At 58.8% G+C, this 24,375-nt stretch overlaps 1 protein-coding gene across 4 annotated transcripts in view; it reads left to right on the top strand.

Moving 5' to 3' along the window:
- Positions 1-24,375, top strand: part of KIF21B (kinesin family member 21B) — a 54,653-nt gene continuing 30,278 nt past the window's right edge. For all 4 annotated transcript variants that reach the window (XM_058039633.1, XM_058039631.1, XM_058039632.1 and 1 more), the window contains exons 1-8: positions 1-77; positions 15,786-16,008; positions 17,519-17,701; positions 20,768-20,917; positions 22,093-22,227; positions 22,560-22,727; positions 23,169-23,284; positions 23,831-24,026. In XM_058039633.1, coding sequence (XP_057895616.1) covers positions 40-77; positions 15,786-16,008; positions 17,519-17,701; positions 20,768-20,917; positions 22,093-22,227; positions 22,560-22,727; positions 23,169-23,284; positions 23,831-24,026 — 1,209 coding nt within the window. In that variant the 5' untranslated portion in view covers positions 1-39. The remainder of the gene's footprint in view (positions 78-15,785; positions 16,009-17,518; positions 17,702-20,767; positions 20,918-22,092; positions 22,228-22,559; positions 22,728-23,168; positions 23,285-23,830; positions 24,027-24,375) is intronic.

Here is a 24,375-nt window from a genome sequence, read left to right as displayed (position 1 = left end):
TGCTCCGGGGCAGCGGCGGCCGCGGTGCCGTGCGGGGCCATGGCGGCCCCGGACAGCTGCGTGAAGGTGGCCGTGAGGTGAGTGCGGGATCGGCGCTTCCCGCGGGCCGGGCCGCGCGTCCCGGAGCTCGGTGCGCCCGGCAGCCGTTCCGAAAGGCGGGGCGGGCGCGGCAGCGGCGAGGCGGGGGGTGCTGGGTGCCCGCTCGGCTCCGACCCCAGCCCGGGGCAGTGGGACCCCGCCGGGCCGGTCTGTGCCGGACCCCGCCGCTCCCCTCCCTACCCCCTCCGCACCGTTTCGGGGTGTCTCCCCCCTCTCCCACCGGCTCCAGCGCTGCCTTCCCCCCACCCGCCCCCACCGCCGGCGGAGGGCGAGGCCCGGGACCCCCGGCTCCTCCACCTGCAGAGCCGGCGGCCACCCAGCCTGGGCAGCTCCCGGCTGCTGCGCGGGTGCCTTTGGCCGTCCGAGGTGTCACCGGGATGCCGGGCATTGTGGGGGTCCCTGCCCGCCCCCCCCGCTGGGTGGTGGGAAGCGATGCGGTATCGCGGTGTCCTTTGTGCTGGGAACAATGCGCCTGCAGCCCCGCACCTCTCAGAGGAGCTGCAGGCGGCCTCGGAGCCCGCCGGGGCTCGGGGGGCTGCGGAGCTCGGGGGGCGTGGGCCGGGCGAGGCCGAGCCCCGCGGGAGCGGTGACACCCCCCAGTGTCACCCGGTCTTTGTGAGCGCCATGCCCGGCCCGGTGCGGGGCTGCGGGGCTGTGCCTCTCTCTGCCGCCGGGAGGAAGGATCCCCGCCGAAAGAGGGGATCCCGATCCCACGGACTAGGAGCGGACCCTCTCTCCCGCGGGGGAAGGGACCGGCCGGGGCAGCCGCATCTGCCGGGCCGTGGTGGTGGCGGAGCGGATGGCACCCCGTCCCGCAGCGGACACACCGTGCTGCCCCCCGCTCTGAGCCCCGCCGGCACGGGCAGGGCGGGCTGGCGGCTGCGGGGGCTCGGGGGGCACTGCCCGCGCCCTGCCCGCTCGGAGCCGGAGCACAAAAGATGCTGCTGGTGCAGCGCAGTGATGGAGGGAGAGCGGTGGGTGTGGGGCTGTGTGTGCGTGTGCACGCGGGTGTGCGGGGCTGTGTGTGTGTGTGTGTGCACCGCGACACCTCCCCGCTCCCCCTGCCCCTCCATCCTGCCCGCCCTGGCTGCAGCCCCAGGGGATTTTTTGCCGTTCTCCTCTGGAGAGGCCGAGGGTCGAGGCCAGGCTTGGCTGTGAAGGATGGGGGAGCTGCAGGAGTGAGGGCAGCCCCTGCTGCGGCTGCTGGGGTGGCTGCACAGGGCAGGGGGCTGTGCCAGGATAGAGTGGCTGTGCCAGGACACTGACCCGGGAACCGATTAATGCCGGCTATGGGGGTGGGCATTTCCTCCTGGCCGGACTCTTGCCGTCTCCATCCTGCATTTCTCTCGAGATGATGCCTTTTAGCAGCATCCTGGCCATGGGGTGGGTGCCCCGCGGCATGGCGGCTGTGGAGTCCTTTCTGCGGGGCTCTCCTGATCCCTCCGGTCCCCTCCAGCACTGGGGTCCTGGGCTGGCTGGTGCTGCTAGGAGACCGCAGTGGGGAGGTGGCTGGGGTGTGCAGCATTGCGGTGGGGCTGGGGCGATCGTGGTGAGGATCCAGGCAGGGGGGAGAGCTCCAGCCCTCTCACACCCCTTCCTTGAGCCGACATCCCGCTCAGAGCAGCTGGTGAGCGCTGGGCACACGGCGCGATGTGCTGCTGGAGGTGAGTCGGGAGGACAAAGGAGCGGGGCTGGCAGCGAGGAGGCTGCAAACAAAGCCGTCAGGTTGTGACGCCGTGCAGGAAGGTGGCTCTGATGCTCAGCTGGGTGTGCCGAGGCTGAGCTGCTCTCCCTGCAGACCACCCACCCACCTTTTCTGCCACAGCAGCTCCCGGGGGCTGGGGCTGGGTTCCCTCCTGCCCCAGGCTTGGAGCAGAGCGAGGTTTTCCTTTGTCAGTGCTGGTGACACCCTGTCGGTGGAGCAGCCAGGCTGCAGGATTCTCTAAAACCCTTGAAGTAAACCTGCCTCAGATCCCACCTCTCTCAGGCATCAGAGCACAGAGGAGATTGAGTGTTTCTGGGATGCAGCAGGACACGGATCAAAGCTCTCCTTTTGTCCCTTGATAATGACATGAATGGGCCAGCTGTGCCGTTTCTTTGGGGTCTCTGTGTCTGTGCTGCTGGTGGGAGGGAGGTGGGACCTGGGGAAGGGCCAAGGATACTGGGAAGTGATGGTGGTGTTGCTGGGGGTGATCCAGCTGATGTCAGGAGCTGCCACAGTCATCAGGACCCATCTCTGTGGTCCCAGGGTGGGAGGATAGGGACAGTTGGACAGCGATACTGATCTGTGCATCCCCGTTCCTGCTGACTGCCTTGGTCTGGCAGGAGAAGGCAGGAGAGATGCTGTGGTGTTTCACTGTCAGTCTCACAGGCTCCCATCTTCTCCTGGAGACCCTCCTTGCCCCATTTGCTCTCCAAAGAGCCTGGGAGCTGACCTGTGGGGACCTGGTTTAGGCTTCCCACATGCTGGGAGGGAAATGGCTGGTACCTGCAGCAGTGCTGCTGTCAGCAGGAGGAAATGCAGGCCCAGCAGCTCCTCCTGGCCCATGGGCTGATTACTTCCTGTACCTTGTACCTGCAGCTCAGGGCTGCAGTGCCTGCAAGGGCAGGGCTGGATCCTGTCCTGGCTCTCGCCCTCCCAGCCATCAGGGTCTGCTTTGCTTGTCCCCTAGCCTGGAGTGTGACTTGTGAGTGTGTCCCTGTGTCTCCTGGAACAGGTTCTGAGTGTCCCTGTGTCTCCTGGGACAGGTTCTGAGTGTCCCTGTGTCTCCTGGGGCAGGTTCGGAGTGTAATTGTGTCTCCTGGAGCGGGTTCTGAGTGTCATTGTGTGTCCTGGGGCAGGTTCTGAGTGTAATTGTGTCTCCTGGAGCGGGTTCTGAGTGTAATTGTGTCTCCTGGAGCGGGTTCTGAGTGTCATTGTGTGTCCTGGGGCAGGTTCTGAGTGTAATTGTGTCTCCTGGGGCAGGTTCTGAGTGTAATTGTGTCTCCTGGGGCAGGTTCTGAGTGTGATGGTGTCTCCTGGGGCAGATTCCAAGTGTCACTGTGTCTCCTGGAGGGGGTTCTGAGTGTGATGGTGTCTCCTGGGGCGGGTTCTGAGTGTGTCTCTGTGTCTCCTGAGGCAGGGAGGAGCTGGCCGAGCCGGGCTGTGCCTCAGCCAGGCCATGCTGGGGTATCAGTGCCTGCAGGGAGGTGCCTCCTGCCATGGTGGTGCAGAGCAGGGCCTGGGGGCCAGTCCTCCTCAGGCAGCAGCCGCTGCTTCCTCCTTGGAGGTGACCTTCAAATGGGTGCCTGCAATGCAGCAGCTCCCCACTCCTGTCCAGGAGGTTTGGTTTGAGGCTTGGCACAGGAATTTGAGGCCGGTGCCCCTCAGCAGCCCCTGTCCCTTCAGCCCCTCCAGGTGCTGCCAGCTCCGGGAGCCACAGGGCGCCAGGCCATGGGACTGACTGTGCTGCTTGCAGGAAGCAGAGCTCAGTAGTTCTGCAGTGTCAGGCTGGGCTGATGGCATCTATTGACCCCCAAGCCATTAAACTGCTTGGCTGGAGGCCTGAGTGGCCTGGCTGGCGGCAGAGCTGCTCCCTCAGGGCACCTCCTGAGGGCCGCTTTGAGAGAGAGAGCATCCCCTGTGCCAGAGCTGCCATGGCACTGAGCATGCCTGGCCTGCCGAGGAGACGCAGGAAACAGAGCTTGTGAAATTGGGGAAGGAAGTTGAGTCGTATTTCAAGTTTATTTAAACTCTGCAACCTCCAGTGCTCTGCTGTTCTTGCAGCTGCCCCGCTGTGATGCTCTGTGGCCCTCACCAGAGCCCGTGTGGGGCTGGTGCCTCGGGGAGGGACTCCCAGCTCTTCCTCAGAGTTACCTTCCCCTCATCCTCATACACCCTCGGGGAGGGACTCCCAGCTCTTCCTCAGAGTTACCTTCCCCTCATCCTCATACACCCTCGGGGAGGGACTCCCAGCTCTTTCTCAGAGTCCCCTGGCCTCATCTTCATCCACCCTCAGAGAGGGGCTCCCAGCTTCTCCTCAGAGTCCCTCTCTCCTCATCATCACACACACTCAGGGATGGACTCTCAGCACCTCCTCAGAGTCTCCCTGCTCTCATCTTCATCCACCCTCCGTCCCCCTCCCCTCATCCTCGTACACCTTCAGGAAGGGACTCCCAGCTCTTCCTCAGAGTCCCCCTCCCCTTGTCTTCATCCACCCTCAGGGAGGGACTCCAATCTCCTCCTCAGAGTCACCTTCCCCTCATCTTCATACACCCTTGGGGAGGGACTCCCAGCTCAGTCCCCCTGCCCTCACCCTCATCCTCACCCTCGGGGTGTTTTGGCCAAGAGGCTGAGCTGGCAGAGGCCTGCTGGTGGGATCAGCTGGCTCCAGCCCTGCCGGGGTGCTGGCACCTCTGGTGCCCCATGGCTGGGGCTCTCTGCCTGCTGGGATGAATTCTGTGAGCCCAGAGTGTCTGCTGCCAGCTGGGGTCACTCACTGAGGAAGTGAAGCTGGAGCCCTTCCACATCAGCTGTTTTGGGGTGGATTTGGGCCCAGTGGAAAGGTGGTGTGAACCCAATTTGTGCCACTGTCCAGGGGCTGCAGTGGGCAGAGGGAGGGTGCAGCCCTGGTACCTGCTGCCCTCCATCCCCTCTCTGCTGCTGCTGCTGTGCCTTGGAGCCCTCTGGTGTGGTCTGGGGGGCCCTGGTTCCTGCCAGCTTTGGCTGGTGTTGTCCTGGCTTTGCTCAGCTGTTAGAGGCGTGCAGGGAGAGATAAGGCAATCAATTCCACCCCAAGGCACGGGATGTGGCTGTCTCCTGGAGGGGGAGGGGAAGGGGGGAGGGGAGCAGCCCATCGTGGTGCTGGGCACAGCCCTGGGGTGCTCTGTCTGCCATCTGCAGGGTCAGGGCAGCCCTGATCCACGGAGGGAAGGATTTCAGAAGGGTGCTCTGTCCTCGGGGTGCTGGTCTGGCAAACCATCGCTGTGGGCACCCCAGCCCCTTCCTCTCCACCTTTTGCATCTGCTGAGGGCAGCTCAGCCATGGCAGAGGGCCCTGCCCCATCCTGTGGGTGTTTTGCTGCTGGGTGAAGCCATCCAGACATGCTGCTGCTCTGCTTTCACTTTGGGTTTTGCAGCCTGCTGTGACTCAGGGCTGTGTGTTTGTTCCCAGAGCAGGGGGACAGCAGCTCCCCAGCCTGGAGGGAGCTTTTGGGGAGCACGCTGGGCTCTGGGGGTGCTGAGCCCAGGTGTGGGCTCTGTGCCTGCCTTCAGCCAGGCTCTCAATTGGATTTACAGCGGAAATGTTCAGAAATGGACGAAGATGTGTGAGAGGGGAGCAGGGCTGCACCCCTGGATGTGCTGGCGCCCACAGAAAGCAGCTGGGGCAGGGTTTGGGGCCCGCACACAGCACCCATGGCAGGGGAGTCAGCTGAGCACCCTGCAGCCTCAGCAGAGCCCAGGGCCTCCCAAGGATCAGCCCGAGGACGGGGCCAGCTGCCTCAGCACTGAAATTGGAGGCAGGAGAAAATTGCGGATGAAGCCCCAAACAAAGCTGTCAGAAACATGGCCCTGGCCCCTGGGGAGGGAAGGCGATATCCTCTGTGAATCACAGAGCCAGGCCTGGCCAGTGCTGTGCTGCTGTTCCTGCTGGGGCTGGGGGTGGCCCCGGTGGTCCCACAGGGCTGGTTCCTGCTGGAGGCTGTCAAAACACCCGATGGCACTGGTTAAACAGCCAGGTTTGGGATGTGCTGGATTGTGAGGGCAATGCCACTGGTTAAACAGCCAGGTTTGGGATGTGCTGGATTGTGAGGGCAATGCCACTGGTTAAACAGCCAGGTTTGGGATGTGCTGAATTGTGAGGGTGATGCCACTGGTTAAACAGCCAGGTTTGGGATGTGCTGGATTGTGAGGGCACTGGTTAAACAGCCAGGTTTGGGATGTGCTGGATTGTAAGGGCACTGGTTAAACAGCCAGGTTTGGGATGTGGTGGATTGTGAGGGTACTGGTTAAACAGCCAGGTTTGGGATGTGCTGGATTGTGAGGGCACTGGTTAAACAGCTGGCATGTTTGGGATGTGGTGGGTTGTGAGGGCAGTGGTTAAACAGCCAGCAGGTTTGGAATGTGGTGGATTGTGAGGGCAGTGGTTAAACAGCCAGCAGGTTTGGAATGTGGTAGATTGTGAGGGCACTGGTTAAACAGCCAGCAGGTTTGGGATGTGCTGGATTGTGAGGACAGCTGCTGCTAGGGTCTGCTGCAGGAGATCAGTCTGCAGGGCCTTCCTCTGCACCCTGGGCAGCTGCTGATATATTTTACTGTGGCCTGGTGGAAGGGACAGTGCCTGGCACCTCCTGGCACCCCTTCCCTCTCTGGGCAGAGCAGGAGGCAGCCCTGGTGTGTGCTTGTGTGGGTGCAGGTGCCTCCTCTTGCTTGCGATCTGCCCCTCTGCTCTCTCCATGTGGATGCCACTCAGTCACTGCCCCCATTGCCAGGGGGGAGCTCCGAGCTGAGCCCCAGCACTGGGGGATTCCCTTTCCCAGCCCTGCAGCTCCTTGGAGCCTGACATGGGTGGGGAAGATTTCTTGTCACAGCCTGCTGTAGTGGAGCCTGGTGCCAAGCTCCCCAGTCTGTGCCCCCTGGGGCTGTGGGCACCTCCCTGCCCGCTGGACATGCCCAGCTTTGGCAGGGAGATGTTCCCATCCCTGCTTTGCTTTGGGATGCTGGCAGAGAGCTGAACTGCTCCTCCTCTTCCCCAGGCCTTCAAGCACTGAGTTCCCTGGCCCAGTGTTGCATGGCTGGGAAACACAACCCAGCTGGTCCATGGTGCTGTGGTCTCTGCTCATCCATTTTTTCAGGCTGCGCCTGCCTGAGGGAGGCATTAGGTCAAAATGTTCTCTGTTCCTTGCCCAGGTGAGGGACTGGGTTTGTTCCTGGATACTTCAGAGCATCCCCTGTCCTGCTGGCCAGGGGCTTGGCATTTATTTATTTCTATTTATTTATGTAATTTATTTATATAAATGATATCTGTATTTTCATTTATTCTATATATAATTATATGTATTATTTATATTTATTTTATCCATTTATTTATTTATATATGTTATCAATTTATTTCTATTTTATATTAATTGTATATATTAATCAAATTATATATTCTATATATGGAATATATATAGAATATATAGAATTTGATATAACATATAATGTATATTATATATATATATAATATAATATATATAATATATATTAATCAAATTATATATATTCTATACATAATTATATGTATTAATTTTTATTTATTTGTAATTTATTTATATTTATTTATGTAATTTATTTATATTTATTTATGTAATTTATTTATATATATTTATTCTATATATAAATATATCTTTATTTCTATTTATTTTTATCCATTTATTTCCTTATATAAATATATATTATCCATATCCATTTATTTATTGATATTTATTTATTTATATCCCCTTATTTGTATTTTAGGAGGGGCTGGAGAGGCCCCTCTTTTGTCCCACCTGCTCCCCTGTCTTGTGGGCAGTTTTGCTCTGGTGTTCCTGCTGGGCTCTGGGGCTGCAGAATCTCCTGCCCAGGTCATGCTGTTGTTTCCCCAGTGGCACTGGGTGCCCTGGGAGGTGCCAGCCCTGGCTCTAGGCAGCCTTATCTCCAGCATGGGCACACCACAGTGGTGCTGGCCTGAACTGGGACATGGGGACCTTGAAGGGGCTCCTGGGAAAGGGACAGACCCTGTGGGTGGGATTTGGGAATTTGGCTCCGTGCTGGGGTGCAGAGCTGGGTTAGGGTTAGGGGAGGTGTGTCCCTCTGTCCCCATCAGACCTGGGGGTTGCTGTGCTTTGCAGGTCAGGCTGATGGGCTGGCAGGGTCTGTTGGTGAATGATGGTTTCCTTTAACTCCCTGTTCATTGCCATACTGCTGCTGAGGCTGCTTTGGGGCTGTTCTGCATGGCTGGAGGGGAGCTGGGGCCCTGCTGGTGCGTGTGTCACATCCTATGTGCTGTCACACTGTGTTTCCCACCCACTGGGCTTTGGTGACACTGCACCAAACTGTGCTGGCTCTGTGGTGTGCAGACATCCTCGTGCTGCTCCCCTTGGGCTGATCCCAGGCTGGCCTAAGGCACTTATGGGGTGAAGCTGGAGTCCAGGGAGAGCCCAGACTGGATTGGCTCTGCTCCCCTCTCCCCTGCATCCCCTGGGCCCTGCTGGTCCCTGCCATGGGCTGAGTGTCCCTGCCAGGGGCTGGGTGTCCCTGCCAGGGGCTGGGTGTCCCTGCCAGGGGCTGGGTGTCCCTGCTGGTCCCTGCCATGGGCTGGGTGTCCCTGCCACGGGCTGGGTGTCCCTGCTGCTGTCCCATGCTGTCCCTCAGCCTGCCATGGTCCCAGCACAGAGCAGATGGTGCAGCTCACAGCCCCGTGCTCCTGCCAGAGCTAATGAGCAGCACATGGTGCCTGCCACGGCCTGATTTAAAGGTTTCCCTAAGCCTGGGAAAGTCTGGAGTGGTGGATTAGGGGGAGCCCAGGGGGCTGTGGGGTGTGAGGCAGGCTTGCCCGTCACAGGGGCAGGCTGGGTGCTGGTGGGTTGGGGTTCCTTGGGGGATGATGTGGAGGCATGTCCCCCTTTGGGCTGTGCCCAGTGGGGCTCTGGGTGCACCCCAGCTCTGTGGGGTGTCCAGGAGCTCTGTTTGGGCTCAGTGCTGATCCAGTTGTGCTGGCTGTGGCACCCTTGGCAGGGTTTGTCAGGGCACAGTGGCACGGGGGGCTCTGTGCTGTGCTCCCTGCTCTGGGGGGTGCCTGGCTATAGCCTGGCTATATCTCTTAATTGGACTGTTTGCTGACCAGACCTGGCAGTCTCCAGGGAGCCTGATTCAATTTTCTCTGATTGCTAAGCCACTTCCCTGCCGTGGTAATTAAATGCTGAACTTTGTCTTGGTTTGTGTCCAATATAACCTGGGAGCAGAGAGGCAGCCCTTGGCAGCCAGCCCTCTCCCTGGTCCCCATGCTCAGGCAGAATGGGGCTGGGACATCCTTTCCCAGGCAGGGGGACGATTCTCCTGTGGGATCTGAGCCTGAGCAGCCTCTGGGCAGCCCCATCCTTGCTTGAGGTGTGGGAAAACCTGGAGCCCTTTGTTGTGATCCTGCCATGGGGAGCTGCTTGGCCAAGCTGAGAGCCCCACACAGCTGGGTGGATGGTGCTGGCTCTGTGGTGCCTGGGCTGTCCTTGAGCCATGGGATGTCCTGGGAGAGCACTGGAGGATGAGAGAGCTGCTCCTGGCTGCCCTGGTGGGTTCACAGGGCAGCAGAACAGCTTGGGGCAGAGGAGGGTGAAGCTGGGGAGCAGAGGGGACAGCAGGGCTGGGCTCTGCAGCTCTGATGGAGCTGGGGCCATGGGGGGACTGGGGATGGGAGCAGGGCAAGCACAGGGATGGCCGTGGGGTGAATGCAGGGTCGTGTGGGGAGGGGATATGGGGTGAATGCAGGGGTGTGAGGTGAGTACAGGGGGTGTGGGAACACAGACAGGAGCAGAATGAGTGCAGGCAGTGTGGGGAGAGGAGCAGGGCAAGCACAGGGGGTGTGAGAACACAGGAGCAGAATGAGTGCAGGCAGTGTGGGGAGAGGAGCAGGGCAAGCACAGGGGGTGTGGGAACACTGACAGGAGCAGAATGAGTGCAGGCAGTGTGGGGAGAGGAGCAGGGCAAGCACAGGGGGTGTGAGAACACAGGAGCAGAATGAGTGCAGGCAGTGTGGGGAGAGGAGCCAGGTGCTGTCTGGGCTTGCCCAGCCCACCTGTCCTGACAGGCTCACAGGGCTGGGCTGTGCCCCTGGTGGGCTCTGCCAGCCCCCAGAGGCTGTGCCTGGGTGAGGGGCAGTGCCTCAGCAGCAGTGCTGTGGGCAGCCTTGCCCCTCTGCTGACGAGGTGGACAAGAGGTGGTGGCTGTGAGTTCTGGGGCCTGGCACAGAGAGGGAAAATCCCATGGAGCTCTTCCAGCCATCACTCTCCAGCTCTCTGGCTCTGCTCCCTGGGCAGCCAGCCCTTCCTGGCTGGGCAGCCTCCTTGGGAGGGAAGAGGAATAGCTCTTTGCAGGGTCTACAGGCAGCCAGCAGAGAGGTCTTGCAGGGACAGGAGCTCTTTGTGATCCCCCAGTCTGTGAGCAGCTGCCCTACAGCCCCCTGACAGCGCTGGGAAATGCTGTGGGGTGTGTATGCTCAGGCTGCTGGGAGGTGGGGCACCCCTGTGTGACATGGGTGATGCTGGGTGATGGATCTGGGTGCCAGCTGTGTCCCAGCAGGGTGCTGTGGCTGCTGTGTGCCCGCAGGCACTTTGGTGGGGCAGGGTGGGGCTCTCATAGCTCTAGCTCTGTGCTGGAGGGCTGTGGGAGTGTGCTGCTGGCTTTGGCAAAGTGCTGGGGGCCAAAGGATGCTCTGAGCCCCTTGGGGCTGCCGTGGTGCTGGGCTGTGGGACAGGAAGCTGAGACAGCTGGGTGAGGAGGACATGAACCCAGCAGTCCACGTCAGCCAGGCTGTGCTTTCCCATGCAGTGAGACAGAGTGCAGGACGCTGGGGCTGCCATGGTGTGTGTGCCCTCACTGGGGATACTGGCAGTGCCCAGCTGACCCCATCCCTGTGCCTCTTGCAGGGCTTGAGATGCTGCAATGGGGACATCCCTGCCAGGAGGGATTAGAGACCTCCAGGCTGACCCTGCCTGTGGAGCTGCCTCTCAGTGCCCACCTGGCACTTGGCCCCCAGCCCCTCCTGCACCCCCCAAGGCTGGCACAGGGCTGGGCACAGGGCAGCAGTTGCAGAACAGCTCCTGCACCCATGAGGGCTGGCACAGGGCAGCAATGCAGAACAGCTCCCCAAGGCTGGCATGGGGCAGCAGTGCAGAACAGCTCCCCAAGGCTGGCACAGGGCAGCAGTGCAGAACAGCTCCCCAAGGCTGGCATGGGGCAGCAGTGCAGAACAGCTCTGCAGTGCCCCAAGGCTGGCACAGGGCAGCAGTGCAGAACAGCTCCCCAAGGCTGGCACAGGGCAGCAGTGCAGAACAGCTCCTGCACCCTCACCAAGGCTGGCACAGGGCAGCAGTGCAGAACAGCCCAGGCTGGCACAGGGCAGCAGTGCAGAACAGCTCCCCAAGGCTGGCACAGGGCAGCGGTGCAGAACAGCTCCCCAAGGCTGGCACAGGGCAGCAGTGCAGAACAGCTCCTGCACCCTCACCAAGGCTGGCACAGGGCAGCAGTGCAGAACAGCTCCCCAAGGCTGGCACAGGGCAGCAGTGCAGAACAGCTCCCCAAGGCTGGCACAGGGCAGCAGTGCAGAACAGCTCCCCCTTTGTGCCTCTCTGAGCTGCTGTGCCTCAGCTCTGCCCCTCAGTAGCAGGATCCTGTCCCCCCTCCCCGCAGATGCTCGGTGCCCATGGCAGCCCTGCCATGGAGACAGAGCTTTCAGAGCCTGCCAGCCTGGCAGGGAGGGCAGGGACAGCACTGGGGACGCTCCAGCCGGGCTCCCCTTTGTGTGTGTCCCTGCCTGGCTCGTGCTGGTGCCTTTGGATGCTGCTGCTGGATCAGACTCCTGCTATGGGCCTGTCATCACCCAGTGGGAGCTGCTGGCTGGGAGGGGTGTTCTGCACCCCTGCCTGCCCCTCTGGGTGTCTGTCCATCCATCCTTCCACCTCCTGCCTGCTGCCCTGCCTGCCTGGGAAGGTTTTCTTGGCAGGAGCGTTTGGCTGGGACTGTGGAGCTCTGGCCTGGCTCTCTGTTCCTTGTCACCATCAGGGCAGGGAGCTGAGGGCTTGGTGTGCTCCTGCTCCTGCTGGATTTCTCCTTTGTAGGATTGAGATGGACAGAGATGAGAGATCTCTGCAGCCAGGGCTGGGAACTTGTGGGTTATTGCAAAGGGCCTGGGTGCAGGGCCCTGCTGGGAGCTGCCAGCCACAGCTGGAGCAGGACTGAGAGAAGAGAGGGGCAGAGAGCATGAGAGGGTAAGGGAGTAAAAAGGTGAGAAAGCGAGGTTCCTGTTACAATACCATAAATCTTCTTCTGTGTTGAATATTCTAATTCTCACCAACCAATCTTGTACAAGATACAAATCCTACAGCATTTCCATACAGCCTATAAGAATCATTACATTACCACACTGTGTTACATTTTAAACCCTAAAAACTCCTCTTTGGGCCCCTTCTGCCAAGCTGTAGGGTCTGCTCTGACCCTTGGGCCTGTCTGCAAGCAGAGGGTGTTGTTCCATCAAAAGGGGATCACCTTCAGCTGGCCACACCATTGTGTTCCAGTTGTTCAGTAACTGAGGGATCTCAGAGCTTGCTTTCATTTCAATCTCACTTATAGTTTCCATATTCTCAAACTCTTTTGCCAGACAATCATATTTATAAGGCTTTCCTGTTTCATCTTCCCCAACAGGGGAGCACACTGGGGACTGGCACGTGGGTCCTCCCCAGCCCCACAGGTCCTGGGGAGAGCCAGGGTGAGGGATGGGTCTCCGGGGAGCTTGGAGCTGGCTGGACAATGAGGTTTGGGGGAATAGGAATGGGGCTGTTGTTAGTGTTGGTGTATGGGCACTGCAACAGCTCAGCATGGCCAGGCTCAGAGTGGGTTCTTAAATACCCTGTGGAAAATTCATGTGTGCACACCCCTCTAGCACTGCTGGTCCAAACTCCCCTTGCAGGTATTTAAACCCCCTGGGGGGAGTGGAGAGACAAAGAAATGTTCTGCTGAAAACCTGCTCTCGTTTTTCCTGAGAGAGAAGAAAATTCCCAAATGTGTTGTGGCTCCAGTTGGTTCCTCTGCCCATCCCCTGGGGCTGCTGTTCATGTCTAGGGCGGGGATGAGGGAAGCACATCATCTTGCTCCAAAAGTAATTAAAGTCAGGGATAATTCTTTCTGGAGGAGGGTGGAACCCTGGGAAGGCGACAGGAACGAGTCCGGGACTGAGCACATCAGAAGCTGCTTTTTATTGTGGCGGCTGAGCTAAATATATCCACAGAGGCACAGAGCAGTTCCCATGTGTCTGCTGCTGTGTGGGGTGAGGGGTGCAGGGTGCTGGGCACTGCCTGTGCCCCAAAAACAGTCAGGGTCCTCCTGGGCCTTGCTCCTGGGTGGGTGAAGGTCATGCATGAAGCTGTGTCAGGGCAGGGTCATGCTGGATATCAGGAAAGGTTCTTTCCCCAGAGGCTGCTGGGCACTGCCTGCCCTGCCAGGGACCCCCTGTGCCCCAAAAACAGCCCAGGGCCCTCCTGGGTGGGTGAGGATCAGAAACTCTTGCACAGAGCTGTGCCAAGGGAGGGTTGGGTTGGATATTTTCAACCAATTCAAATTAAAAAGAAGACTGGATGTGGCACTTGCTGCCATGATCTAGTTGAACAGTAAGAACATCGGCTGGACTTGATGATCTTATAGGTCTCTTCCAGCCTTGAACTTCTGTGATTCTGTGATTCTGTGATATCAGGAAAGGTTCTTTCCCAGAGTGTGCTTGGCACTGCCTGCCCTGCGCCCCCAAACACAACTCAGGGCCTTCCTGGGCCTTGTTCCTGGGTGGGTGAGGGTCAGACACTCATGCACAAAGCTGTGTCAGGGCAGGTTTGGGTTGGATATCAGGGAAAGGTTCTTCCCCAGAGGGTGCTGGCACTGCCTGCCTTGCCAGGGACCCCTGTACCCCCAAAAACAGCCCAGGGCCCTCCTGGGTGGGTGAAGATCATACAGCCATGCACAAAGCTGTGTCAGGGCAGGGTCAGGCTGGGTATCAGGAAAGGTTCTTCCCCCCGAGGGTGCTGGCACTGCCCAGGCTCCCCAGGGAATGGGCACAGCCCCGAGGCTGCCAGAGCTCCAGAAGTGTTTGGGCAGCACTGCCAGGGATGCCCAGGGTGGGATTTTGGGCAGGGGATGGACTGGATGATCCCTGTGTGTCCCTGCCAGCCCAGGAGATTCCTGATTCTGAGTCCCAGTGCACACTGTGGCTGCTCAGGTCTGGATGTGGCTGCCAGGGATGTGGTTTGAAGGAATTAATAGCTGAGTTTATGGAGCACCCGGGGACTGGAGCTGAGCACTCATTAGCACTAATGAGAGCTATCTGCACGGCTTTGGCTCCAAACTCCTTTTCCACGAGTCCCCTGGGAGCCCCCGGCTTCCTGCAGCCGGTGCATCAGCACGGGCAGAGCTGGGCAGCCCTGCAGAGGGACAGCAGTGTCCGTGAGTCCTGCAGAGGGGCAGCAGTGTCCGTGAGTCCTGCAGAGGGGCAGCAGTGTCTGTGAGTCCTGCAGAGGGGCGGTGTGGGTGTGCAGAGGGACAGCAGTGTCCGTGAGTCCTGCAGAGGGACAGCAGTGTCTGTGAGTCCTGCAGAGGGACAGCAGTGTCTGTGAGTCCTGCAGAGGGGCAGCAGTGTCTGTGCAGGTCCAGCTCTGCTCCCACATTGCCAGGCAGGGGTTGGGTGCACGGGATGGGATGGGATGGGATGGGATGGGATGGGTGGGTCAGGCTCTGCCCAAGCCAGGAGCCAGCTCAGCCTCGCCTGTCCCAGTCCCATCTGCAAGTCCAAGGCTGGGGACAGCTTTTGGGCTGGGTGGTGCTTTGCTTCAAACGGTGAGGACTGTCTTGTCTTGTCGTGGTTTTGCATTTTGCATTTCAAGCCTTTGTAGCTGTGGTTTGATGTGTCTGTGTCGGACTGAGCGAGGCTGTGCTGGCCTGGCTGCCCTGACTGTGCCAGGCTGGGGCTGATCCGGTGCCACAGCCCCTGTCTGTGCCCAGCCCTGCCAGGGCAGTGGGGAGGATGAGCCAGTGCAGCTGTGAGGGGCTGGGGGCAGTTCTAGGTGCAGGCTCTGTGTGCCCAGCCCTGCCTGTCACCCATTCGTGGAGGTGCCTGATGGTTTTTGGGATGTGTCACCTCCTGGAAGTGCCTGGTGGTTTCTGGGATGTGTCACCCTCTGTCCTCAGTTGCAAACATGTCAGGGTTATGGCTGCAGGAGCTGAAGCATCCCCTGCTCTCTGTGCTCTGTGCTACAGGCAGAGCTGCTGTCTGTCCCCTGCCTGCATGAACACCAGCAGGGGTTGTAGGATGTCCTGAGCTGGAAGGGACCCACAGGATTCATCTCCTGGTCCTGTGCAGGACACCCCAGCAATCCCATCCTGGGCATCACTGAGAGCGCAGGGATGCTCTTTGTCCATTGTGCAAACGCTCCTGGAGCTCTGGCAGCCTCAGGGCCATGCCCAGCACCTCTGGGGGAAGAACCTTTTCCTAATACCCAGCCCTGGTACAGCTCCAGCTGTTGCATTGGGTCCTGTCACTGTCACAGAGAGCAGAGATCAGAGCTGCTCCTTGAGAGGAAGCTGCAGACCTCGATAGGTCTGACCTCAGGCTGCTTTTGTCCAGTCTGGACAAGCCAAGTGACCTCAACTGCTTCTCCTATGGTTCCTCAAGGCTCTTCACCATATTTATGCCTCGCTCTGGACACTCCCTGGTACCTTTCTGTCCTTCTTACACTGTGATGCCCCAAACTGCACCCAACGCTCGAGGTGAGGCTGCAGCAGTGCAGAGCAGTGGGGAGCAGTCTTTTTCCTTTGGTTGTGCTGGACTAGGCACTCTGGGACATGGCTCAGAGGATGGGCTGGGCTGTCATCCTCAGGGCCACACTGGTGTCCCCCAAGCCTGTGCTGCCCTCACCCTGCTTCTCTTCCCACAGGATCCGCCCTCAGCTGCCCAAAGAGAAGATAGAGGGATGTCACATCTGTACCTCAGTGACCCCTGGCGAGCCCCAGGTGCTGCTGGGCAAGGACAAGGCCTTCACCTATGACTTTGTCTTTGACCTGGACACGTGGCAGGAGAGGATCTACACCACGTGCATGGGGAAGCTCATCGAGGGCTGCTTCGAGGGCTACAATGCCACTGTGCTGGCCTACGGGCAGGTATGGGCTCTGCCCTCAGTGTGGGCTCTCCAGGGAGGCTGAGAGGGCACCTGGGAGGCTGAGCAAGGTGGAGGGTGTGGAGTATTGATATATTACCAATATAGCCAGATGGGATGTGCCTGAGCTTGTCTGGCCCTTGATGCTGAACCAAACAGTGGCACTGTGGTGTTTCACCCCACAGACACTTTTGGCTGGCTGGGTGTTGGTGTTTCACCCCACAGACACTTTTGGCTGGCTGGGTGTTGGTGTTTCACCCCACAGACACTTTTGCCTGGCTGGGTGTGTGGTGTTTCACCCCACAGACACTTTTGCCTGGCTGGGTGTGTGGTGTTTCACCCCACAGACACTTTTGGCTGGCTGGGTGTGTGGTGTTTCACCCCACAGACACTTTGGGCTGGCTGGGTGTGTGGTGTTTCACCCCACAGACACTTTGGGCTGGCTGGGTGTGTGGTGTTTCACCCCACAGACACTTTGGGCTGGCTGGGTGCTGCAGTTGGGCCTGTGGGGACAAGTCCAGGCCTGCAGGAGCTCTGGTGGTGCTGGGATGGAGCTTCCCCCCATAACAGGGGCTGCTCCTCAGGTTTCCCTCTGGCAGAGAAGCTTTAAGGGGATGGTGAAGGAAAGGAGTTGGTTCTGCTGGAGGGTTTGGATGCAGAGCTTTATTCTGGCCCACAGGCCTCTGAATGCAGCACCAGCTCCAGCAGAACTCCCTGAGCCCGTGGTTGCTGCTCCTTTAACCCTGGGAGAGGGGCAGGGAAGGGGTAGGGAGCCACCAAGCAGGGACAGGAGGGGATGGACAAAGGGACAAAGGACACCTGGATGGCCCAATGCCCCCCAGGGGTAGAGGGCATCCTTTGGATCTGCCAATCACTCTGTGCCCTTCTGGAATGCCAGGAGTGACAGACAGAGCTGGGAGGGGAAAGGAGAGGTGACTGACACACCTGGGAGGGAATGATCAGGAAAGGCACCCGAGGTTCTGAGGTAAACCCTGAAATCACAACACAACAGTGGAGGATCTCACCCAGGTGAGGATCTCAACCAGGAACCTGCAATCCTTGGGTGACCCAGCCCTCTGCACTGGGATGTGGGTGCAAGAGTGACACTGAATGGTGGCAGCAGTGAGGACACAAGAGTGTCCCTCCAGCCCAGGCTGAGAGGGCTGCAGAATGAGGATATGGATGGAGTCAGCTCTGGAGCAGCAGGGCTTTCCTGCTTGTTCAGCCTCTGCAAGTGCCATGGAAATTAGGAAAAGTGAACTTACTAAGGTAATAGTGGATGATGAGACAGAACTTATATTTGCACCCTGTAAGGAGGTGAGATCCTGGGTGTGGAGAGAACAGAGCTGTCCCTGGTTGGGTGAGAGCTGAAGGCAGGGGTGGCAGGGCTGGGAGTGTGGGGTTGACGTGTCACTGGGAGTCACGGTGGCATTTGGGGAGCCTGAAGTAGCAGAGGGAGAATATGGGATGTATTGGGCAGAGCTGAGCCAGCTCCTGTCCCTGTCTCTGCACAGACTGGAGCAGGGAAGACCTACACCATGGGCACTGGCTTTGACATGAGCATCTCCGAGGAGGAACAGGGCATCATCCCGCGGGCCATCAGCCACCTCTTCAGCGGCATCGAGGAGCGGCGGCGCGCGGCGCAGAGCCAGGGCCTGGCAGCGCCCGAGTTCAAAGTCAGCGCCCAGTTCCTGGAGGTGAGAGGCTAATGGCAGTCTGGGGGGCACCGTGGCCCTGCCCTGCCCTTGCTGCTGTGCCTTGGGTGGGAGGAGGGGGTGGCAGGGCTGGGAGTGTAGGGCTGGTGTGTCACTGGGGGTCACGGTGGTGACACACGGTTCCTGGAGGTGAGAGGCTAATGGCAGTCTGGAGGACACCATGGCCCTGCCCTGCCCTTGCTCCTGTGCCTTGGGCTCCTCCAGATCTCCTGGCAGAGCTGGACCCTGTGACAAGCAGGGGGATGTGTGTTGGTGCAGTGGGGACTCGAAGCACCTGCACGGCTACAAAGTGGGTGGAGGGAGCTCCCACCGTGGGGAGGGGTCTTATGGCTTGGGCCCCTGGGGATCCAGGGGCTCTGGGCTGTCTTATCTCTGTTTGAGATCAAGAATAGCCCTCTGTGGGTTGTCTTAGCCCTGCTTGAGGTCAAGGATAGCCCACTGCCTTGGGCCAGAGTTCCCAGTAAACAGGAGGAGAAGAAAGTGCCACTCTTGGGTGGGGAGGGGGTTTTGGGGAAGGACTGGGCTATTTTCCATGTCCTCTGTTGCATCTCTGACCTTGAGAATGCATCCTCTCCTGCCTCTGCCCAGGGTTCTCCTGTTCAAAACCTCTTCCATTCATTAACTGCTTCATTCTCTGGAGAAGTTTGCCCTGGGAAGCACATGGACCTTGTGTGTTGGCAGCATTTTTATTGGGGGATGCTCCTGGGCTGAAAGAGCAAAGAGGTGCACGTGGGATCAGTTTTAAGGCCCCAGTGAGAAAGCACAGGGTGGTGCTGAGCAAAGCTGAGCCCCAAGCAAGCTTCATCTGGTTGAGGTTGAGGTTTTGAGAGGAGATGGGCAGGGAGGGGCCCTGTGCTGTGATCTTGCCTTCTGGTGGCTTTGTTAGCCATCACATCTGGGTGTCTTCAGATGCTGATGGCTTGGAGAGGGCCCAAAGTCACTTCCTTCCACTTATGTCTCCATCTGCAGAGCCCCTGTGGTGCTGTTGTGTCCTCCATTGCCATCACTTGGCCCATCCAAACTCCTGGTTTTCTGCCCAGGGGCTTCTCTTTAGGGATCCTTTGTGCTGGGGTGGAAATGGGGACAGTTTCCTGCCTGTCCTGAGGTCCTGCATGGCTAAAGCAGCACATGGCCACGTCAGAACTTGTTCTGGCTGATCCCTGTCTTGTGACTTTGCTGCTGGGAGCGGGTTCTGGGAGCAGGTTTAGACCCTTGAGGAGCCTGGTGGCACCAGGGGCAGCAGGGATGGATTACTGTGATCCCTTGTGCTGGCCAGGAACTCACAATCCTTGGGTGACCCAGCCCTGTGCACTGAGATGTGGGTGCAAGAGTGACACTGAGTGGTGGCAGCAGGGGACACATGGGCAGGGGTGTCCCTAAACCCCAGGCTGAGAGGGGCTGCAGAGTGAGGATATGGATGGAGTCAGCTCTGGGGCAGCAGGGCTTTCCTGCTTGTTCAGCACCCCCTTATCCCCATTCCACCTGACAGAGATGCCTTGAGCTGTGATGAGGGTGGGGATTCACTGGCTCCTGTGGCCAGGTGAGCCAGGAGGGTCAGGGGGATGTGGAGCTCCTGGGTGTCTGCTCAGTGGAGCTGCTTGTGGGCACCAGGAACTGGACAGGTTTGGGCAGCAGAGACCAACCCAAAGCTCAGAGCTTTGCATGGCAAGCTCTGGAGCACCAGTCTGATGAGGAGTGGCTGAGGGGATTGGGGAGCTCAGCCTGGAGAAGAGGAGGCTCAGGGGGATCTTTCTCTCTTCAGCTTCCTGACAGGAGGGTGGGGATGGATGGGGATCGAGCTCTGCTCCCAGGGACAAGGAACAGGAAGAGAGGAAACAGCCTCCAGTTGTGCCAGCTGAGGTTTAGGTTGGACATTAGGAAAAATTCTTTCCCTGAAGGTGTGGTGTGGCATTGGCACAGGCTGCCCAGGGCAGAGGTGGAGTCACCATCCCTGGAAGTGGTCAGAAGATGTGTGGGGACGTGGTTTAGTGGTGAACATGGCAGAGCTGGGATAAGTGGTTGGACTCAATGGAATTAGAGGGCTTTTCCAGTCTGAAGGGTTCCATGATTCTGTGCTTGTGCCTCCTCTGGTACACATGCACCAGAGTCACCATCCCTGGAGGTGGTCAGATGTGTGGGTGTGGCATTTGGGGACATGGTTTAGTGGTGAACATGGCAGTGCCAGGGTAAAGGGTTGGACTGGATACCTTAGAGGGCTTCTCCAGTCTGAAGGATTCCACAATTCTGTGCTTGTGTCTCCTCTGGTGCACATGCACACACCCCAGCTCCCTGCTCAGCCTTGTAGGCAGTGTGAGCACACAGCTGTGGGGGAGTGGCAACAGAGTGCCAGGGGGCAGCGACTGCCAGTCCTGCAGTGCCAGGGGCAGCTCCTGCCAGTCCTGCAGTGCCAGGACAGCTCCTGCAGTGCCAGGGCTGCTCCTGCAGTGCCAGGGGGCAGCTCCTGCCAGTCCTGCAGTGCCAGGGGGCAGCTCCTGCCAGTCCTGCAGTGCCAGGGGCAGCTCCTGCCAGTCCTACAGTGCCAGGGCAGCTCCTGCAGTGCCAGGGCTGCTCCTGCAGTGCCAGGGGCAGCTCCTGCCAGCCCTGCAGTGCCAGGGGGCAGCTCCTGCCAGTCCTGCAGTGTCAGGGCAGCTCCTGCAGTGCCAGGGCTGCTCCTGCAGTGCCAGGGGCAGCTCCTGCCAGCCCTGCAGTGCCAGGGGGCAGCTCCTGCCAGTCCTGCAGTGTCAGGGCAGCTCCTGCAGTGCCAGGGCTGCTCCTGCAGTGCCAGGGGGCAGCTCCTGCCAGTCCTGCAGTGCCAGGGCTGCTCCTGCAGTGCCAGGGCAGCTCCTGCCAGTCCTGCAGTGCCAGGGCTGCTCCTGCAGTGCCAGGGCAGCTCCTGCCACTCCTGCAGTGCCAGGGCTGCTCCTGCCACTCCTGCAGTGCCAGGGCTGCTCCTGCAGTGCCAGGGCTGCTCCTGCCACTCCTGCAGTGCCAGGCTGGAGCAGCCTCGTGCATCCCCTGCTCACCCACACCCACTGCTGCCCTGCCCAGCTGTACAACGAGGAGATCCTGGACCTGTTTGACAGCACCCGCGACCCCGACTCGCGCCACCGCAAATCCAACATCAAAATCCACGAGGATGCCAGCGGGAGCATCTACACCACGGGGGTCACCTCACGCCTCATCAGCTCCCAGGATGAGGTGGGTGCAGCACGGGGCAGGCACAGAGCAGGGGGGGCAGCTGGGTGCCACTGGCCAGGGATGTGCTGGGTGGGGACAGCTTGGTGGGGGGATGTCAGAGCTCAGTGCATCCCTCTGGGTGTCCAGAGTTGCTGAGGACCCTGCCAGGGGGGCTTGGAAACCATGGCACACAGCCCAGAGCACCTGGGGATTTGATTGTGACCCCTGGTGCAAATTACCAGCTTTGTATGAGGACCTGAAAGTCACAGAAGTTTAAATAATGTAATAATAAAATTATCACCCGGTGAAAGGGTAGATTTTGGGATTTTTAGAATGAGGGGTTTGGGGACAAGATGGAGGGACTTGGGTGTGTCCAGCCCTTCTCCTTCTCCTTCTCCTTCTCCTTCTCCTTCTCCTTCTCCTTCTCCTTCTCCTTCTCCTTCTCCTTCTCCTTCTCCTTCTCCTTCTCCTTCTCCTTCTCCTTCTCCTTCTCCTTCTCCTTCTCCTTCTCCTTCTCCTTCTCCTTCTCCTTCTCCTTCTCCTTCTCCTTCTCCTTCTCCTTCTCCTTCTCCTTCTCCTCCTTCTCCTTCTCCTTCTCCTTCTCCTCCTCCTCCTCCTCCTCCTCCTCCTCCTCCTCCTCCTCCTCCTCCTCCTCCTCCTCCTCCTCCTCCTCCTCCTCCTCCTCCTCCTCCTCCTCCTCCTTCCCCTTCTTCTTCTTCACCTGCATTTTCTGCTGTGATGTTGGCACTTTGGGATTAGTTTAGAATAGAAGTTCACTGTCTAACATAAGTGATAGGTATTAGAAAGTAATTGTAAATATGTTATACGTAGTTTGTAGCATAAAATGACCACACTGCCTCAAGGGTGGTCAGAGTGCCTGGGGCTGCCCTGCTGAGCGGACCTTGGCTGAACAGGAGAAAAATTTTATAGATAAGATACAATAAACAACTTTAAGAACAAAAACTGAAGAACTCCAGCTCATTCTTCAGACGTGCAGGCCGAAACAGAGACTTTTCACAAATCTCAGAGCTGCAATTAACAGCAAAACTCCCGAGAGGGGGAGATCTTTCCCAGGGTGGGAGTGCAGTCCTGGGGGTGTTCTGGAAAAGATCAGTGTGTCCACTGAGCTGCACTGGGTCTGTCCTGACTCCCTAGAAGAGTTCTTTAAGGTTTCCTTCTCCCTGGTGTCGTTGCAGCTGATCCAGTGCCTAAAGCAAGGAGCTTTGTCCCGCACCACAGCCAGCACCCAGATGAACGTGCAGAGCTCCAGATCCCATGCCATCTTCACTATTTACCTGTGCCAGACGAGAGTGTGTGCCCGCCCAGAGCTGGTGAGATGTGCTCCTGCCTCATGGCCAGGCTGTTCTTGGGTTCCACATCCAGCTGATGCATGGAGTTCCCTTGGGAAGGGGAGGGGGTTTGAAGTCTAAGAGAAGCAGAGATTTTTCTGTCTTCTGTCCACTCATAGCCTGCATTAGGATTTAATGGGAGCTGAGAGTGAGCTGATCCTGGGCAGGATGGCTCAGAGCAAGCTGCCCTTGGGATGCTGTCCCCGTCTCTGAGGGGCTGGATATGGAGGGTGAACACTCAGACTCTGGCTGATGTCTCAGTCAAGGCCAGGGAGCCTCTGGGGTGCTGACCCCTGGTGTGTCCCTGGCTGCAGGTGAATGAGGAGGTGAGCAGCCTTCTGGATGGATCCCAACCTGCTGCTGAATATGAGACCTTGACAGCCAAGTTTCACTTTGTGGACCTGGCTGGCTCGGAGAGGCTGAAGCGGACGGGTGCCACGGGCGAGAGAGCCAAGGAGGGCATCTCCATCAACTGTGGGCTGGTAGGGCTGCACTTCTGGGCAGGGGGGGTGCCAGGGCAAAGCCTGACAGGAGAAACCTCTAACAGTGCTGGGTGTTGCCTGGAGCTGCCCTGGGCTGTTGGGGTGCTGCTGTCGTGGCTGGGGTTTGGGCTGTCTCACAGTGCCAGTGGTGGGAGCACAGCTCTGCAGCCAAAGGACACTCGTGCTGTGGGCAGGGGTGCAGCTGGACACAGGGGTGCAGCTCCCAAAAGGGTGAGATCTGCTAATCAGAGCTAAAAAACCCCCTCTGGGGCTTGATGCTTCTTCTCAGTGCAGCATGGAGAGAGGCACAGCCCAGGCTAAGGGGAGCCCCACGCCTGCCCCTCGTGCAACCCAAACCTGTGCTACAGAGTGTGCCCCAGGCCTGATGTGCTGTATCCTCAGCCAGGGCTGAATCTGGGGGGCTTCCCTTTGTGTTGGTAGCTGGCCTTGGGGAACGTCATCAGTGCCCTTGGAGACCAGAGCAAGAAGGTTGTGCACGTGCCCTACCGCGACTCCAAGCTCACCCGCCTGCTGCAGGATTCCCTCGGGGGCAACAGGTAAGGGGGTCCCAGGGTGGGGGCTGAGCTTGGGCTGAGGGCTGCAGGGGCTGTCCCCCTGCCCATGGGGCTGAGGGGGCTCTGGAGCTATGGAGGAGCTGTCTCAGGACAGGGAGAGATGCCTTCTTCCAGGCACGGCATGACTTTGCAGATGTAAAGACATATCAGCCTCAGGTGCAAGCAGCAGCTTTGGCAGAATCAGCTGATGCAAAGCCCTCCTGAGCCCTGACAGATCTGGGACTTGGCAAGTGTTGGTGCCCAGAATGGGATTGAATTCCCTGCCTCTTCTCCAAAGAGGGAGGCATTGAGGAAGGGCTGCCTTTCCCAGTGCTGCGTGATGTGCTTGAGAGGTCTTGTGGCTGCTCTGGTTCTGGGAGGGATGAACCCAGTTCATACCTTGTTTTAAAACCCAGAAAGGCCCAGGATGGGCTCCCATCCAGGATGGGTGTCTAGGGGCACGTGGTCTGTGCTGAGTCCTGGGTTTGTACCTGCTGGGTTGCTGAGCTGTGCAGGGACTGTCTTTCACCCTGCCCTTGCATCCCCAAGCCAAACCATCATGATTGCCTGCGTGAGCCCCTCCGACCGGGATTTCATGGAGACCCTGAACACGCTCAAGTACGCCAACCGCGCTCGCAACATCAAGAACAAGGTGGTGGTGAACCAGGACAAGACGAGCCAGCAGATCAGCGCCCTGCGCGCCGAGATCGCCCGGCTGCAGATGGAGCTCATGGAGTACAAGGCAGTGAGTGGGGCCAGGTCCTGCTGTCCCCAGCAAGGGAAGCACTGCAGCCAGCTGTTCACTGCCCCCCAGTGGGATGGGGTGTCCTTGCTGAGAGCAGTTTGCCCCCGAGCAGGCTGCACTGGCTGGATAGCTCAGTCCTCCATGGGACAGACTGCCCAAAACCCAAGCAGCTCTCAGTCACTGGCAGCATTTAGCAAGCATAAGGGATATCAGCTCTTTAATGATTATCAGCTCTTTGAGTTCAGCTCTTTTGCTTGCTAAGACACCTCAGGCCAGCAGGTGTAGAGAGAGAAGGCTGCTCTGGAGTTCCACAGCGATGTCTTTATTGAGGGTCCGTGAAGGGTTCCAG

Source organism: Melospiza georgiana, chromosome 23, assembly GCF_028018845.1.
Source record: "Melospiza georgiana isolate bMelGeo1 chromosome 23, bMelGeo1.pri, whole genome shotgun sequence".
Taxonomy (NCBI): Eukaryota; Metazoa; Chordata; class Aves; order Passeriformes; family Passerellidae; genus Melospiza; species Melospiza georgiana.
Note: the sequence above shows the minus strand (reverse complement) of the source record. Positions and strands in the feature narration are given on the sequence as shown.